Source organism: Ptychodera flava, chromosome 11 (assembly GCF_041260155.1).
Source record: "Ptychodera flava strain L36383 chromosome 11, AS_Pfla_20210202, whole genome shotgun sequence".
Taxonomy (NCBI): Eukaryota; Metazoa; Hemichordata; class Enteropneusta; family Ptychoderidae; genus Ptychodera; species Ptychodera flava.
In genome coordinates, this window is record NC_091938.1 from 5,103,016 (window position 1) to 5,123,146 (window position 20,131).

Sequence of the window (20,131 nt, forward strand, 5' to 3'; positions counted from 1 at the left end):
ATAAAATGTGATACGTCAATAGAAGTAATAGATAACTTGCTTTGTCATTTATGAGCAACATAAATGTATTGCTTTTAAGTATCTGATAATGTGGTTTTTCATTGAAGTACCAGATAACCTGTCCAAAGATGATAAATAAATAAATATATCCTTTACCAACAGTACTTGGCAGCCTATTAGTCATTGCAGCGTTTATTTTTAAGTGAATTTCTGTTAAATGTTGAACAATATCACCCATCACGTCTAATTATTTGAAACTTGACAGTTCTAAAAATGACTACACTGGTATGTGAAGTTCTTGTTTCAGGTAAAATACATGCAATGGCATTATGTTGAATCACAACCACAACTTGAGAGGGCATTCTTGAACTCTGAAGTCAGTTGAACTTTGACCTCAATGCACACATTTCTGTTTCAAAGACCTAAATTTGTAACAGTTAGAAGTACACCTCAGAATGAAAATATTTTGTTCCATTATTATTGATAGCTACCTCTGGTTCAGGCGTTGCAGTGATAATGCAATCCAGTCTGGCTCTCTTTCCCTCCACAACTTCCTGATCTCGGAGTGATTGGTGAAACGTCGGTGGTACTGGTTCCATGTCTGAGATAAATTCAGAGTCTGTGGTGAACGGTTCTTCCACTGTGAGTCTGGCTTGACTCGAACCCTCTCCCAGTGTGTTCTTAGCGACCACTTTGTAAATACCTGAGTCCTCTGGCAATGCCTCACGTATCACCAAACAGTGCTCCTCCTTCTGAGAGAGAATCTGCCAAACAAAATCAATTTGAAAATGTTGTTACAACTACATAGACGTCATCAGATATTGCTGGAGGTGTGAAATTGCCTTTTCACAGTCTATAAGTCTCAACTGCAATATAGAAAGATTACTGACATACAAGCTATGCAGACAAAATGTGAGCTGTCTTGTTTGATAGTCTCTTCATATGTGATCATTTAGCACCACCCAGCATGCTATTTATATTTACAATTCAAAGAGTTTCTGTAACGGTTTACAGTATATCTACTCCTTTGCTATAGATAACTTTTAACCTCCATGTCCCTAAAGCCTTGCAATAAACCAATGTGTTTCCTCTTACATTGTTTATTGAATTCCCATCAGGGTTAGCTATTATCATAAACAGAGTAAAGAACCATAATATGATATAAACTCTGTATGGATTTTTACATTATTTCAAGCTTATTCATAGTTAAATTTATTAACATGAAGAGAACTTCATTGAAGTGAGGCACAGTGGCCTCGCCTAAGCCACTAGCTACAGCATTTTGAAAGCTTAAAGAACTGAGCACAGGTACAACAAGTTGAAAAATGCGACGCACAGATCTTGGTCTCCTCAGGTAATAATTTGTGTCATCTGTACTGTTTCTGGATGAATATCTTCAAAACTTTTCTTCCATGGTGAGTTTGTTACCAAACCATGGTTTGCTCTCCTGATGAACCAATCAGGGGTCTGCCCCTCTCATGGTTCAGTAAAGTGTGCCCCAACCCCGTTCTGATCTACTTGGGAAGCTACCCCTCTCTCTTTATATCTGAGTTTATGAAATCACATAAACCACAACTGACCTTGACGTCTTGTGATTCTTGCACTGGTCTGTCGTTGTGAAACCAGTTCACCTCTGGTTCTGGTGTTGCTTCCACTCGACAATCAAATTGCACTTTTTCACCCTCCAGGGCTTTCATGTCCTTTAAGAAAGCAGTGAACTTAGGCGCTTCCGGATGCCTGTCCTCGGGCAGAGCTTTCACGAACAGTTTTGCCGTCGTGCTGCTCTCGCCCCTCGTGTTCACCGCTTTACATGTGTATCGTCCCTCATCTTCCAGGAATGCTTCGTCAATACTCAGCGCACACACGCCGTCTCTGTAAATGACATGATAGTCAGGAGAGTGTGTGATAAGCTTTCCATCTTTGTACCACTGCACTGTGGGCATGGGTCTTCCTGTGACCAGACACTGAAGTTTACACGGTAAACCTTCTGTGACTTCTGTTGTTTCCAATTTCTTGATAAATTCTGGTGGAATGCCGTTTTCTTTCACTTCAATGATTTCTGCAGAGCAAATAAATGTAAAATTATCAATTTAGTTTCTGAGATGAAATTTGCACCCCTATTGAAGTTTCAAATCAATGTCATTGTCTTTATTCGGATTTGATAGTTAATCGTGAGAAAAATTGGACAAAATAAAACAGAAATGGATCAGGAAATGATTGTTCAGTTTATATCTACTGGTAATATTTGGTTACAAATGTTGCTTAGCTAATTACAAACATATGATAGATTGGAGCTCAAAAATAATATATGGCAAAAAGGTGAATTTTTGTGGCCAAAAAACCGCCAGCATCATTAAAGAATTTTTAAAAATTCAACCGAATCGTAGCGTATCTATCCCTCTGAATCATACTGTAGTGTATCTTGGCTGATGAATAGTTCATATGCAAGACCGGGTCAGTACTTTCTCACACTAAGATTTTTGTTCACTTTCTTCAAAGAAATGTAAAGAGAAACCTACCTCTGACATTGAGGAATGCTGAAGTAGTAGCGATACCAACGCTGTTGACAGCTTTACAAGTCCATTTGGCAGTATCTTCTGAGAAAACTTCTTCAATAACCAGTGTACAGACACCATTGCTGTAAGCAACTTCATAGTCTGGGTTGTTGGCAACTGACATGCCATCTTTGTACCAGCTGATCACAGGTTCTGGGTAACCCTTGACCTCACATTTGAATTCCAATCTACTGCCCTCTGGTACCTCTGCACTGGTTAGCTGCCTAATGAACTCTGGGGGCACACCTTGCTCTGTAATAATGAATACGCACAAACAATGAATGAGTGAATGGATGGTGACAAAGTAAACAAACAAACAAAGAATCAAAAATAAACAATCACAAAAACAAACAAACAAATGTGACATGATACATATTTACTTCAGCCTGGTGGAACTACTTTGGCTGTTTGATGTTAATTTCAATTGGTGAAATCGGACTGGGATATGATAATCAACAAATTTAAACAAATGTTGATACATTTCAGATTGCAAAAACATTCAGTTGAAGGATTTACATTCAGCGTGTATAGCTACTTTCAGTGTTTCATCTAGATGGGAGATGGGAGATTCCCCCTCTGTTGACAGGTTGGCACGCCCTAGTAATTTGTCAAGGGGGGCCCCAGCCCCTATGAAATGGTGCCAGTCGCACCTTAGAGATACAAGTAGAACACATGAACTGGTGAAATTCCCCCTGAATATTCTTGTAAAGGGGAAAATCCCCCTTGTTGATGCCATCCTGATGAAACACTGTACTTCTAACTCTCTTTGGCACTGTACACAGTCTCATAGCGAACACTTCATTTACAGACATCACTATGGATACATTGCCTGGCAAGGTAATCATTTTGTATACCTGCAGTCTTCAACCTATTATGAAGTAAAACAGCCTGAATATCCAAGGACAGTTCTACACAAAACTTTACACAGGTTACGGATTACAGAATCCAAGTTTCTAATGGATATTTTCAATCTAACTTTGCTATTAAATGAAACTTTCTTATTATCAAATGATGAACTTGAGACCAGACTTACCAAAGACATTGAGTGTGGTTCTAATTTATATTTTCAATCTAATTCTACTAATCTTACATGAAGCTTCCTTCTTATCAAATGATGACCAGACTTACCGAAGACATTGAGTGTCGCTGAGCAAGTGGCTGTACCTGCTGTGTTGATAGCTTTACATGTAAATGTTCCTTTGTCTTCTCCGAAGACTTCATCAATGACCAGTTGGAATTTGTCACCGACTTGCTTGCTCTCATAGGGTGCAAGTTTTATGTCCTTACCATCTTTCAGCCTACAATGACAAGAATCCAGTCTTGTTACTAAGCAACATCCCCAACAGACAACAAATTTTCCCTGTTCAAAATTAAAAAATACTCACTGACATGATATTTTACAAATACTTGTAAATATGAAAGTGTATATTTGATGTAATTTCCATGAGTTTCATGCACACATGTATATATATGAAAATACTTTATAATGCCTTCCATACAAATACAGTGCTGCATATCAAAATAAGGTTACAATGTTAAAATTCTATCATGACTTGGTATGTCCTGTATAGATATGACTTCAGTTCATTTGAGTGTAACATGGCTTCAAAACTATTTACACAATGATTCCTAGATACAGATAATATCATCACAGATATTATATAATCATTTATCCCTGGCCATGAGGGTACTATGTTGTAAACATCAGAATTGACATGTCAACACCTGTGTATTCTCTGGAATAGAAAGATATGGGAAAACTTTGTGACCACTTCCTGAGAAACTATCTGGGTCCCTATATTTGTAGTGTGTAGTGTGATCAAAATGCACTTGTACATGTCCAGTCTGTTGGAGTGCTGTATTGCCAATCTCTAAATCAATGTTAATATTTTCAAACTTCACGTACATACAACTGCATTGTTATGTAAAATGCAAAATATACTTCATTGCACTGCTACCTCTTGCACCAAGTATTACTTTTTTCAGAATATGATACTGACACCAACACTGTGTTTGACCAACTATCTGAAACAGATGAGAGATCTTACCAAGTAACTGTAGGCTGTGGTTTCCCTGTGACTTGAACTTCTAACGTAATTGCGTCTCCTTCATTGACTGCAGCACTTTGTAGTGGGTGTGAAAATCTGGGGGGTTCAGCTGCTTCGATTTCCATGGCTTCTTCATCAGGGGCTGTGAAAAACGAAATAAAAAAGTGCTAATCAATGTCTCTACATCATAACCATCAGTACTTGAGGCTTCCCACCCTATAATACATGAAAATGGATTGTTCCAAACTCATACTATTCCAGATTATATGTAGAATTCATTCAGCTAAGTCTTGATTGACATATCAGCCAGTGGGTGACATCACAACTGGGAATGCCAAGTACAGGCAGGGAGGTCAGCTTACCTGTATGGAAACAACCTGAGTTCAAAGACTATGATATGATTGGCCACCAATTTGTCACTATGTAACACAGTTATGCTTTGTGTCAATTGACACAGCACACACAGCAAAGGAGGAGAGATAGCAGATAACATCACTTGACAAGATGAATAAATAAACACTGATGGTACAAGGTCAACCACAACTTACAGCCAGTATCAAACTGGGCATCACTTTGAAACTAACCACATATACCAATGAATGAACACATGTTGTAAGGAAATCTGTGATTTTGCAAGGAAAGCTACACTTGAAAATTAAAATGCGCCTCCTATAGTACAATGTATTGTATTATGCGCTATCAACAATATCACACCAACTATCAACTCTAGTAGAACACACTCTGGCTTGTAATCACAAGAAGTCCTGGGCCTTGGCCAAAGATGTGTGAATTAGTAACTGTACTGTTGATAAAGATATTTATCACCTTACAAGCCAATGTGAAATTCTCAGTTGATGTGTGACAGCTTTTGACATGAATGGCGTTAAAATAGCATGTACTTTGTGTCAATTAGATTTGTACTTACAGCTATACTAACTATGAATACAACAAGGACAAGCTAACATTATCTAAGCTATTACTTGTTATCAGTTATCTTTAATAAGCAAATCTACAAAGATGTCATTGACAACAAATAGATTTCATACTTGTCCATACAACCTGTAGATCTATGCATACCTATCTTCCTATACCACACAATGGACAGTGCCCACACAATGTAAATCAAGATTTCAAAACAGAAAATGTATCTGATTGGAACCTACACACCTAAACATACTTCAACACTGGTAAACCAACATTCATGAAGACCTTATAAGAACAACTTCATACACAGAATCAGGATTCGATATAAAATACATAGCATACAACAATAACATACCATTCACCCTTTGAGCGCCAAAGTAAATTTTTATTGCCCCTAGAAAATATAACTCAGTCAATTATTGTCATATTTTTGCTGAAATTTTGATAAAAAACTGTAGCCAATAAAATTTTGAGTTCATTTGGGCCAAAATTATAAAAAAAATTGCAGAAAAGTTCATAAAAATTGGTAAAAAGTTGCACTAAAATTTTGATGGGAAAAAATACAGCATTAAAAGGGTTAATATTTAATTTCCACTTTGCTGAGGTAAAATAACAACATACTGTCACATTTAAAAGCTTGTTATGACGAAAATGTTATTTGACAAGAAAGCTTCATTTAAAAGGCACGATATCACTGAAAACAAATTTAAATTGCAAATTTTCTCTTCTTCATCGTCATCATCACTCGGTATACATACCTATTCAATATCACATCATTGCAAAACCCTATTTTAAAGTAGTATTCACCTCAAAAATGAAAGACTTAAGACTTTGCTCAAACTTCCCTTCATGAAACTTTGAACCATTTTCTTACCATATCAAAAATAAAAATCAGGGGTCAAGATGCAAAATTTGGTACTGAAAAACAAATTAGCCTTACATTTTGAAATTCAAAATTGTTGCAATATCTGTCCTCTCTTTTTGGAAAAAATTAATTTATTGATTTTGGAAAAACTAAGATGATTACAAAAGTTTCTTACTCCGAGAGCTTTAAAATGAGCCCTGACAAGTTGTAGATCAGAAAAGTACTGTAAAAATTTGAGTCCGTATATCTTTCCCCGAGGCACATTCTACCTTGATATAGGATGGAAGGAACAAATGACAAGCAACTACGGATGGGCCAACTACACAGCAAAAGAGAAGCAGACTTACCATGAACGTTGAGGGTAGCAGTACATGTGGTCTCTCCATGTACATTGACTGCCCTACAACTGTACAGTCCCTGATGGAAGTGTTCAACTTTCCGTAGTGACAGAGTACAAGATCCATCGTCTCGGTATTCCATGTGCATCTCAGGTCCCTCCGTAAGTAGCTGTCCATCTTTCAGCCACCTCACCTGAGGTCGTGGATCACCCTGTACTTTGCATGTGAGTTCTGAAGATACAGAAAAATATTATTTATGACATTTTATCAAAAAATTCAAAATGTGACAGTAAGAGATTGCTCTTGTTGGTTGGTGGGTAAAAGTGTAAAAATGTTACTATAAATTTGGAAAGAGCAACTTCTGCGATATACTTACAAAATTGCCATGTCACAAGGCAGTTTTATACAAAAGACAATTCTATTAGCAGACAGAGAGAGGGATATTACTTTTTGGAATAAAACTATGAAAAAATTCTAGTTGTACTTACTTGCTGTAGCACCTCTGGGTGACGCTACAGTCTGTAAAGTCTGCACAAAGGTGGGTGGTGAGCCGCCTTCACCAATCACACCTTCCATGATGACTTCACGACTTGTAGTTGTCACTGTCTCTTTCCGCGTAATCCTCACTTCTTCAACCACTTCCGTCTTGATTTTCTCAGTCACTTCTTCTTCCATACTCTCTTCTGGTGTTCCTTCTTCCATTTTCTCTTCTGGTTTTTCCTCTTCTGGTTTTCCCTCCTCCATTTTTTCAATCTCTATTTTGATCTGAGTTTTGAAGGAAAACAAATTTGACATCCAAATTATTATGTGATTTCATACAGCTAAGCTTTTATTGATATTGACCTTGGGTTTTTCAAATAACATGTTACATGAAGACTTGAAGTAGTGTCACACTTTTTACATCAATTTATCTTTTTTCACAGAGCTTTTCAGTTGGTGATATTGAAACATTGCCATCTGATAAATTATACTGAAACAAAAATAGCTAAATTGTACCTTTCAAAGTACATTCCATTGCATGTACTTGCTGCCACACTAGGAGGATAACAGCAGTTTGCTGTATCTTTATAATGATATTTTCATTAATCTTGCCTAATCAAATAACTTTTTTTATTTGAATCCTATAGCATGTTGAAATACTAAGTATTAGACTTATCATCACATCATATTGTACAAAAAGTGAATTCTTGTCCAGGCTACCACTGAATTGTCAACAATGACACTGGAAATCAACATGCATGTAGGTTGCATTGACAAGTTGAACACAACGCATTTCGACATGGTTTTGGAAAAGAACAAGAAATTGCATTTTACAAACACAAAGAGATACACAGGCTACAGCCAGTGAAGCTGTATTAGCTGATATTTTATGTTTGACTTGAGTAGAAACTCCAAATTCAGATATGCTTGATGCTTACCTTCTTGACAGCTGTTGGTGGTCTACCCTCCTCTGCAAGCTGATCAGATAACTCAAAGATTTCATCTTCAACCGTGTTGAAAGATTCTGTAACTTCCTTGTTTTGGGCTTGGACTTCTGCTGTGTGCTTGGGAGCATCATCGCCTGTGAAAAGTGCAGAGGTAAATGTTTCATTGTCTTGCTATTGTACAGCATGATTACTGGCAGCAATACCTCAAGCAATCACTGCTATGTGTCTAAGCGTGTCAACAACTTGAACAAGTTTATGAACTTTCAGTACTCCAAGCTAAAATTTGCTGTATATCTGTTTTCTGTTCTGGACATCTAATGAAGTATTAAAGATTCAAGTAAACAACAACTTCCACTACTAAAATTAATTTTGATACTTCGATGTCAATCCATATTTTGGATACATATATTAAAATCAAATGAAACTTAATAGAGTGCTTAAAATCCAAAGTCTTGGAGCATTTGGTTTACCCCTGGGTACTTGCAACAAAGTTTACTTCATCAACATGTAAGTAATCCTAAATTTGGGGATTGGAAACTAGATTCATTAAACCTTTAATACTCTGTTTTGCTAATAGTTCAGGTCAGAAAGTGACATGATCCATGACCATTTTTCATAATTAGTTGAATTTTAGAAGTACTTCTCAATTCAATTAGAATTCTGGTATTGTGCGGAGAATTTCTAACATATGAAATAGAGTGCATGATTTCGCCACATGACAAATAATTAGTTTTTAGCTTTATAATTACAGGGGTAAAGGGAAGGATAATGAAAAGACAACAAAAAATAAAAAGATTTTTATGAATATTGGAAGCTGAATATGGAAATGCTTATACTTACCATAGAGTTGAATTGATAATTCAATGATCTTCTTCAGTTGGATTTCATGTTTACTTTGATGGGTCTTAAGGAACTTTCCAAGTTCATCAAGAAGGACGTTGGCGTCTTCATGAGTCTTGGCTTCTGTAGCTCTCTTTCCAATCAGGATTAAGAACTGGCGTGATTCCTTGTACCACTCAATGCTCTGAAAATTATCAGAATATAAAACAATATCAGTATCTAGCATAGCACAAAGACCAAGATAAATTAATACCAGCACATCATCATAGGAATCAAGATATCAGACATCTTCTGATCAATTGAATAAACTTTGCAAACAATATAATTACATGCCTCGCATCACAGCAAGTCAAAATTTCCAAGTACTTTTTTCTTATGTAAGTAAATACTTTTGAAATGGTATGCAACAATTCGAGAGAAAAGTAGCCCACATATTCTCTTTCCTCACAAGGTTGCCCTGCACGCATTCCATAATAGAAAAAGTTCATGATTGGTAAATAAAGAAAGGACTGAACACCATCTGTAATTTCTTTTGCAACCCATCCCACATTTGTCGGTACATCAAGAGAAAGATGCAGCCCTAGGTGACATTGCAATGATTGAATCAAAGTTTACGTAAAAATTATGACAAAAAATACAACACAATTTCAAAGAAATAAATGAGAATTACTTTGTTTCACAAAATTACATGTTAAATATCATTAAAATCTATAAGAGAAAAAGATTGCATTCTCAACAAAATCCTGTCAAAACTTACGCATATGGGAGATAAATTCATTCTGCTTATACAATAAGTTTTCATTCAAGAAGTATCAGAAAGAGAAAACACACTAATGATAACTTTAAATTCATTTGAATTTCATCACTCCCTTTCTCCACAGCATTAATATTTGAAATTATGTGGTTTGCACATATTGTACACATCAAAGGAAATTGAGGTCATAAGTTCAATGGTGATAACTTTTAACTAAAGACACATGATATTCAAACAAATACATTTTATGAACAACCGCAGCTTTCAAAACTTAATCATAGCACGATTAGAAACAGCAACTTGTAAAAACTATTACATTACACTACTATAAATATTAATATTAAGTTTCGTCTTCTGATAACCTCTGACATCTGCAGAAAGTATCTCCATTGAATGCAATGTTTGATTTGACAGAATACTGAATTGGGCAAGACTGAAGTACACTGGGCCACACTGATCAATTTCACTAATCCACATAATCCTAGGGGGTCCAGTTGCTTCTTAAAGCCATGAGAAGCTCCCCTGAGAATACCTTATAGTTTTCATGAAGAAGAACGGGCCTAGTGTTCAGGTGCACCCTAGTTTAAACTTGTTTGTTGTGTAGTTAAGATCGGATATATCATTCTGCATGAAAAACCAAAAATGCACAACCTGTGCTGTTTGTTTCATAATTTCCAAGAGATATATCAGAATGCTATGTTTAATTTTCAATAATTTTCAAGTTCAGGTCAGACAAAATCCTAGCCCTGACCAACATAACTGTGTATCCAACTATCACCCTGTTGAATTGACCAAATGCACAGGTTTATGATGAAAGTATTTCAAGAATTTAGCATCTAAGATTTAGACCAAAGTTTTTGCCAATTATGTATCTATCTTCTGCAACTCAAAGACTTAATTATGAAATTTTATGGTAAAATTCATATTTTGATGCATAAAATGTATCTATTATACAAAAGTGTGCAATCATTATAACATACACATCTACTGATATTTTCATGTGTAGGTGTACTGCATAAATTCAGTGCAAATGCAGATCTTCTGAACATTGATTTTAACCTTGAATTACACACAGTTGTAGTTGAACTCTATTTTTTCAAGGACAAAAAAGGACTTGTATCTGAATGGGGAATTATGATGGTCCAAGCATGAATGAACATTACTAGCTCCACATGTACATCAACAATGTTTGACTACTGGCTAGTGTGTGCCATCTCTTATATTGCACACAACCAACAGCTGAACATGTCTGTGTTGGTGGCACTTTACAATTGGGTAAACAAGAATGTCACTACTTGAACTTCCAAAAACTAGAGAGGATGTTGAAGTTACAGGACAGATTTGATAGGATCTAGGAACAGCTGTTTAATACAGCAAGCGATTCATCATCATCATCAAAGTTAACTTGACATCTACAGCGGAGACCTCGGCTATTCAAATTTTCCGCAGAATGAGATTCGCCGAGCAAAACTCCATTCTAATCTTTATGCACTCGTCTTCCAGATAAAACATTTCATAATGTTTATAGTAGCCTTGTAAAGCTATTAAACAAACACTTTACTGGTCGACATTCGAAACACTAATCTACGCTTGGGGGTCACTTTCACTGATAAAATTCCCACAAGGCCAGGCGTATACAAATACCGCCTCTTCACATTCTTGAAATAGTGGGGTCAAAGGTCAACTTTTTGAAGATGGCTTTTTATTTTAATTTTCGAGGGAAAACAGGAATTAGAACAGTAGGTTGACAAGTCTGGAAAACTGCTCAATGGAAAAGGGAAACGACAAATAAGTACAACTGGAAAATAAGGGAGAAGAATTCTGGCAATGCAAAAGTAAATTTTACGTAGTTGCTGACAACATGTTTGAGTCGAATCCAATAAACAGTTATGCCATAGTTATGGTTTGATTTCATGTAAATCTTTTACAGATCGACATAAAATTTGATGATTTTAGTTTGGTTTAAGTTTTCAGAGGCTGCAAAGTGATATCAAGTCTTGCAACTTGGATTGGCCTGATGAAAATGCATGTGTATGTGTTTTGAGTAGCAGCCATCTCTAAACTTTATGTGAACTGTTTCTGTGAAGCAACTATCAGTGTCAGTACTTTTGCATGCAGAATTCAAATATTAAAAAAGTTATACATTTACAGGTGAACTAGAAAGGTGCTGTTTACAAGAAGTACAAGTGTCAAGGTGTTTGTTACTACAAATCAGTCACAGTTCTGGGATAGGAATACACTTTAAGTTGTTGCTTCAAAGGAGAGACACACCAAACAGAAAAATCAAAATGGATGAATGATTAATGAAGTCTATTTGAGTTTGGAGTGGATTTGTCATACAGAAGTTGATGCTGACTTGGAAAATTCATTCTCAAGTGATATTGTTCATCTACATGCAATCCAGTGCCTCTACTTCTGTACGAGCTACAGCAAATGATTGCAAGATGTAAACTGTATTTTGATTGGCAGACACTCTTACGAGCCTTTTGAGTAATATCATTGATCAGCCAATTAAATTTTGTTTTCAGAATTAGTCGTGACACTGAAGATTGCAAACTGTCAAAACAGATATTCTGCAATCTGATATAACTTCACAAATCAACAGATAGTTTAAAGTTTACTGATGGATGACATGACATCGACAGACAACATCTGTAGACACAGATTGGTTAAAAAAAACAAAATGCAGAGAAAGAATCTGCTCTTGGTTTTTATGACAGTACAGAAATATAAAACAGAAAATCACAAAACCTATCTTGACAAAGAGAAAGACAGGTCAGAGGTAAATCTCAAAACTGCAATGAGGTTTGGAATATGAAATCCACACTTGATTTAGAAAGTCCCCTAGAACATTGGCAGATAATATGAAAGACAGTAATAAATGTCAAGGCTTTAAAATAACATTTTTATGTAAACAGAGTCAACACTTAATAGATTTAACATGAATATGATAAATGCTAGTCATTTGGCAAGATAAATGTTATGGCAAAGACAATAACATTTGCACAGCCTCAACACTGACATCAAGTGTTTCCAAAAACTTCGTAAAACTATACTAGGCATACAATAATGTGTATTACATTCAAAGATGCATGCATAAAGTATGAAGACAGTATCTGATTAAAATAGATGTTAATCCACAAAACATGTGATACAAAGCAATGAACTGTTAACCGAGTAAATGATGGTAACTATTCATATAAAAAGCAGTTACAAAATCTCTCAAAAATTAAACAAGTTAAGAGACCAATCAATGCAAGTTATTTTTCTGATAATAAACTGACAAAATGCTAATAAATGATGACATTACAAAGACAGATTGGACAATATTTTTTCTAGAAAACTTTGTAACAATTCTATAAAGCTATGAAACATTCCAAATCTTTTAAAGCTAAAAAAATATATCTTTTTGAAATCATGCAAAGAAGTAACATTCCAAGTTAAGAAATAGCAACATGGAGCTACTTTTTAAATCTTTCTAAAAATAGACGTATTTAGTGAACAAAGACTAATATATTTTATCTACCTTCTGCTTATTATATTTTCAATTTTTCCAGAGAAACTACTTTGTTCATATCTTTGGCAAGAACAAGGCAAGCTTAGTTCAATTTGTGGTACAGTCTCTGGCAGAATTTTTCCTTTATCTTGACAATTATACAGTGCTTATTTTGCTTGAATATTTCACTTCTTTGTGAAAGTAATTCTGAGACACATTGCTGAGCTTTACACTAAACACTTGCATGATCACCATGACAGAAGCTAAGAAAAACTGCTTGCAGGAGTGAATGCAAAAGTTAGTTGGTTCATATTACTTATGGTGATGTTTTTTGTGTCAAATATTCAGGAATGTGATCATTTTACACTGATATAAAACATTTTGTCGCTACAAACACAGATATCCACATACCCTGTATCATAAAATCACCGTTTGGTCAATAACAAATAGTTCCAACCATCACACCGTCAAAATGCACTTTAAAATTTGAGTTATGAAAAGCTAATTTCTTAGCTTCAGTCATTATGGTCCCATAGATTACTTCATACATGTTTTTATTTTGGTGACATTTTGAGTATTTGAATTCAGCAACAAGAAACAAAACCAACATATGACATGAACTTTTCATTGACTTGATTTCAAACAAACATCTGTGCTGTTAGATCTGCATTGTTATTTTGCCAAATATCAGCACTCTTTTAAAAAGACAAAGTACCCATCTTTGAGGCTAGTCAAGGCTCTACTTTCATGCTCCTTGTTGTTACGACATAATTAAAGATCACGGCACAACATTTTTTGTCAAAGAAGATTGTCCTCTGTTGTTTTTTTCTCATTTTTGAAGGATTTGAAATCCTCTGTTGTTTTTTTCTCATTTTTTGAAGGATTTGAAATCTTGAATCTTGAAAATCTCAAATATGTAGTTCACTTGTATCATTGTATTGAACATATGTTATCTATAAAAGCTATCAAAAAACGGGTACTTCGTCCAATCCATGCATGAAATCTTTGAAAAACCTTCATGAAATAATGGAAAAATACTGTTCTGAGTATTTGAAGGTTGAGCAGCATACCAAACTACATTAATGCTTAAAAATGAGTAGTAGATTTCTTGATATACAAGACTGATTAATAATGCATTCAAAGCTACATTTTAATCAAAAATTGATAACATCTCGAGCATGCATAAAATATCAAGTTAATCCAAAGAGACCTTATACAAATAGAATGTTTGAAAAATGTCAAGAAATGAAATATTCAATTTTGAAATAATCTGACTGGAATATAGTAAATCAGGGAAGTAAATGGTGAAAGTATATTACTTTTTTCTTTTTTTTAACTTTAAATATTTTTTCCCTTTTTTTATTTGCTTTTTTCTTTTTTTCCCTTTTTTTTTAAAATCAAGAACCAAGCTGAAGTGCAGAGTACATGAGTGGAGGAATCAATGTTTTAAATCAATATAGTCATGAACACGCTTGAATCCTTTCAAAACAATTATGAGGAAATAGAGAAGAATTTTATCAGAAAAAATTCTTAATCAAGCACATATGGATGGAAGAATGACAAAAGAGGGATGTGAAAGTACAAATGAGTGCAGTATGGGTGAGCTGTGCACGATACATAGTGGTTTACAATAGTTGACTCACAACATTCGGTTACAACTTTGAAAAACATTTTATAATGATCACACAGCTTTGTGAAAAACAAATAGTAGTACAGGACAAAATGAAACTGGTGTCAAATATACATGCAGAATCTGAACAACTTGCAACTTGGCTCTGATTATTGTAACTTGTACATAAGAAGTTTGTTTACATATTTATACAAAAAAATGAAATTCACCGTCCTCGAGACTCTTTCATTTATATTCTTCAGTTTATCCATGAAACCAGACAAATTACTACAAAACGTGACCTGGTCTTACTGTGCTCATCCACAGTAACAAAAAACTCAGAAGTTATAATATTTTGTTAAATTCTTTTGAATTTAACTTTTTCTGCTTTTTTTCTTCAAAAATTCTTTCAGCCATCTTTTATGGGTAGGAGGACAATGTCACGTGAACAGATGTCATGTCTTATTCTACATAATGTGCTCTTTTCTCTACATACAGTCTCTTTTGGCCAACGATGGTGTGTCCATCATCTTGCTGAAGTGTCTCCATGCTGTAGAACTGCTCAAACACAGACCCAGTATTTGGCTGCTTAGGTACGAAAATGTCTTGCCCATCTGGTTGTGGAACCACAGTAACATGGGCCTTTGTAGGGTTCGGAGGAGGAGGAGACTGGTGATTTTGAGGGGGTGACTGCTGTCTTTGTGGCTGCGGGGCAATGGAAACTTGGGGGCGAACAGGCTGTTGAGGGGAGGGTGGTGATTGAGGCTGGGGATGTGGATGAGGAGATTGTGGTTGGGGAGACTTTGGTTTTCCAACTTGAAATTGAGGCAAAAGTGGGACTGGAGATTGTTCTAAAATCACCAAGACATACGGCTCTTCAGGTAAACGAATTAAATTGACAATAATGTCTGGAAATTCTTCAACATCCATGTGGAGTGAGTTGACATGTCTCTCATCAGGCGGTTTCTCCATTATCAAATACTTTGCAACAACATAATCAGATTCTGGGTGTTTCGGACTGGGCTTCTGTGGTTTCACTTTCTGGACTGGAGGGGCCTGGTAAAAACTAACTTTACTGACTGGTTTAGGGTCTGGTCTGCGAATATGAGTTATCTCAGTGACCTCCGTGATTGTCTCCACTCGCTCTTCCTGGTCACTTGGTGGTCCTGGACTGCCTCTCCTCGGAGAACCCGGATCTCTCTTCATTGGTTTGACTGGAATTGTGACTGTTTCCACTACAGGCTTTTCAGGTGGTGTTCTTTTAGGGGAGTCATCTGGTTCAGGGCTTGGAGCCTCTCTGTCAACAGGTAACTGTATTGTTGACATGATTGGTATTTCAACAGACTCTTCAACACTCGTCTCAGGTGGGCTGTCATCTTCCTCATCAGGGCCAAGATCTGGAAGATCCCTAGTAATATAGACAGGTTGCATGATGGGTATAGTGACAGTTTCCTCCACACGGTATTCCTGAGGAACAGGTTCCCTCACATCGACTGGCTCTGGTGGAGTTGGCTCTGGCTTCTTCTTATTCTGCTTCACTGGTTTGGGCTTTGGAACTTCCCTTTCCACAGGTCTGGCATGACTTACCGGGACTGGCCCCTTCGCCACTAAGGGATATTCCCTGGGAAATGTATGCACTGGAGAGACAGGAGATGGAGATTTCCTCACATCTCTTGGTTTGCCGCTGTCAGTGTCCAATTGTAGAGGTTTTGTTGGAATTGTTGGCATTTCATAAGTTTCCTTCCTCTGAAATTCCTCTGGAATCTTTTCAATTGGAGTTTTTTCTGGTTTAGGATGTAAAACCTTCCAGTCCAAGGGGGTAGTTGGCACAGTGGGCATGGGGTATGTCTTACGTTTAGCATACTCCACTGGTTCAGCCACTTTAGGTCTTTCTTCCTGACTGGGACTATCAACTGGCCAATCTACTGGCACTTGTGTTACAGGAGCAGTGGGCATGGGGTATGTCTTACGTTTAGCATACTCTACTGGTTCAGCCACTTTGGGTCTTTCTTCCTGACTGGGACTATCAACTGGCCAATCTACTGGCACTTGTGTTACAGGAGCAGTGGGCATGGGGTATGTCTTACGTTTAGCATACTCCACTGGTTCAGCCACTTTAGGTCTTTCTTCCTGACTGGGACTATCAACTGGCCAATCTACTGGCACTTGTGTTACAGGAGCAGTGGGCATGGGGTATGTCTTACGTTTAGCATACTCCACTGGTTCAGCCACTTTGGGTCTTTCTTTCTGACTGGGACTATCAACTGGCCAATCTACTGGCACTTGTGTTACAGGAGCAGTGGGCATGGGGTATGTCTTACGTTTAGCATACTCTACTGGTTCAGCCACTTTGGGTCTTTCTTCCTGACGGGGACTATCAACTGGCCAATCTACTGGCACTTGTGTTACAGGAGCAGTGGGCAAGGGTATGTCTTACGTTTAGCATACTCCACTGGTTCAGCCACTTTGGGTCTTTCTTCCTGACTGGGACTATCAACTGGCCAATCTACTGGCACTTGTGTTACAGGAGCAGTGGGCATGGGGTATGTCTTACGTTTAGCATACTCCACTGGTTCAGCCACTTTAGGTCTTTCTTCCTGACTGGGACTATCAACTGGCCAATCTACTGGCACTTGTGTTACAGGAGCAGTGGGCATGGGGTATGTCTTACGTTTAGCATACTCCACTGGTTCAGCCACTTTAGGTCTTTCTTTCTGACTGGGACTATCAACTGGCCGATCTACTGGTACTTGTGTTACAGGAGCAGTGGCATGGGGTATGTCTTACGTTTAGCATACTCCACTGGTTCAGCCACTTTGGGTCTTTCTTCCTGACTGGGACTATCAACTGGCCAATCTACTGGCACTTGTGTTACAGGAGAAGTGGGCATGGGGTATGTCTTACGTTTAGCATACTCCACTGGTTCAGCCACTTTGGGTCTTTCTTTCTGACTGGGACTATCAACTGGCCAATCTACTGGCACTTGTGTTACAGGAGCAGTGGGCATGGGGTATGTCTTACGTTTAGCATACTCCACTGGTTCAGCCACTTTGGGTCTTTCTTCCTGACTGGGACTATCAACTGGCCAATCTACTGGTAGTTGTGTACGAGGAGCAGTTGGCATAGCATAAGTCTTCTGTGTTTGGAAGTCAGGTGGCAATTGTATCTCCTCAGGTTCATGAGGGTCTGGGGTGTCAACTTTCCATTCAAGTGGAGTTGTTGGCACAGTAGGCATTGAGTATGTCTTTTCAGTGAAGTACTCTGGCCGATCTTCCAGTTTTGGTGTCTCTTCTGGCCTTGTCTTGTCAGCAGCCCATTCTAGGGGGCTTGTTGGATGTACAGGGATCACATGCGTCTTTGCTGCACGATACTCCTGTGGTTCTTCCAATGGTGCTTCTTCCATTGGCTTCACATCCTCAACGACCGGGCTGGTCTTATGCATACGAGGTGTGAACTTCACCGGTTTATACTTTTGTGGTTCTTGTTGTTTGTAGAGATCAAGATTCCAGTCCAGTGGTTTGGTTTGAACCGTCGGCATTCTGTACGGCTCGTTGGTCTGATACTCAACAGGAACATCCGACATTTGCATTTCTTGAGGCTTGTAACTGTGAACATCCCATTCAAGCGGTGTTGTTTCAACTGTTGGCATTGAATATACATCCTCAGTGACAAATTCCTTGACTTGCTCTTCCTGGGGTACTTCTGGTTCTTTGTGATCAACCCAACTTAAAGGACTTGTGGGGAGCTGTGACATTTTAAAACTTTCATCAGCTCTGAATTCCTTTGGTTCCTCTGTTGGTACTCCAATTGGTGAGTAGCGTTTCATATCTACTTCCACTGGTGCTGGAGAATATTCCGGAACTTGATACACTTCCTTGATGCGATATTCTTCCGGAATCTGTTCTTGGGCCAATTCTTGTCTTTCTTCTTTTGAGAGTGGGTCTTGCTCTGGAGGGAACTCTTCCGGCTGCCATTCTCTTGGTACAATTTCTTGAAGTGTTGTCTTTTCCGGATGCTGTTGACTAATATACGGAACCCCTCCCACATCAGCCCCTGTGTATTTCTCCCTGAGTAAAGCATAGCTTTGCTCTGGACCTACCTGTTCTAAGAGTTCATGATACTCCACAGAGATTTGAAGTTTCTTGCTGTGGTCTTCAATTTCAATGCTGAGTTCATTCCAGAACTTTTCCAGATTTTCCAGGTCCTTCTTGATTTCATCACTGGCAGGGTGTTTATCTCTCAGCATGATCTGTGCAGAGCTCACAAAATTATCATATACTTCCTTCACCGGCTGTAACATAACAGAATACAGAATCCTTTATATTTCTTTCTGTCACTCATTCTACAAAGTTTGTTTCTTGTCAAACATGATAGATGTCTATTCTGAAGTTTCATACTGATTTTCTATCATTTTTTCAAATCTTGGTACTTCTAAAATCAATAAGAAATAATTATACTCTAGAAAACTTTTTTCATCATTTTGTCATTCTAATACTGATAAAACATAGAACACAGCAACACAGTATGCAAACTATACAAGCATTTATAATGATTAAACATTTCCCAGAGTACAGTCTTCTTGATGTTTTCATACTATTCCACTAACAACATTTCATTTTGAAAAGAATACACAGACTGACCACTGACCTTGATTGACATGAGCCAGCGGTCAAACTTCTCCACAAACAGAGTCACAGTGTGGACAGAATCACCATATTGACCCTTCAGTGTATCTAAGTCCTTCTTCGTAGATTGTATGATTCCAACCACCTGAAAATAAATGAAGAAAATCTCATTGTCTGCTATTTCATCTCCATCATGCGATCTTACAATTGAATACATGTTCCACTGCATATGGATATAGTTTGTAGCTGTGCTTGAGAAAAGACTCAAGGTACTTATAGCAACTGGTCATTATGAAATACCAGTTTTAAATATACAAAAGAAACTGTAGAATGCTTATAAACTGTAAATAAAGAAAGATAATTACAGCCAACTGTGACTGTCATGCAATTTTTGAGACTTTTTGTTCTTTCTGAGAAGAAGTGTTGCAATAAAAACAATGGAGGACAGTTAACACTCAGTTTTGTACATTAAATGAGTTTAGAAATACTCACACCACGTACACCAAGGGATAGCACTACAATGTATCAATTTTTTACTTTTCTTTTTTCCTGACATTTTGACTTTTCATCCATATTTGTTAAAAAAATACTGACAAATTAAACACTAAATAGTCAAAAAGCTGAAATGTCTTCTTTACCAGCAGCATTCT

At 37.2% G+C, this 20,131-nt stretch overlaps 1 protein-coding gene across 1 annotated transcript in view; it reads right to left on the minus strand.

The window, feature by feature from the left end:
* Positions 1-20,131, minus strand: part of LOC139143341 (titin-like) — a 215,696-nt gene that overhangs the window by 103,665 nt on the left and 91,900 nt on the right. Inside the window, exons 33-43 of the mRNA XM_070713578.1 lie at positions 19,504-19,626; positions 18,956-19,147; positions 8,998-9,181; positions 8,149-8,291; positions 7,219-7,495; positions 6,740-6,961; positions 4,604-4,745; positions 3,684-3,853; positions 2,520-2,807; positions 1,581-2,059; positions 492-764 (exon numbers count right to left, since the gene is read on the minus strand). Coding sequence (XP_070569679.1) covers positions 492-764; positions 1,581-2,059; positions 2,520-2,807; positions 3,684-3,853; positions 4,604-4,745; positions 6,740-6,961; positions 7,219-7,495; positions 8,149-8,291; positions 8,998-9,181; positions 18,956-19,147; positions 19,504-19,626 — 2,493 coding nt within the window. The remainder of the gene's footprint in view (positions 1-491; positions 765-1,580; positions 2,060-2,519; positions 2,808-3,683; positions 3,854-4,603; positions 4,746-6,739; positions 6,962-7,218; positions 7,496-8,148; positions 8,292-8,997; positions 9,182-18,955; positions 19,148-19,503; positions 19,627-20,131) is intronic.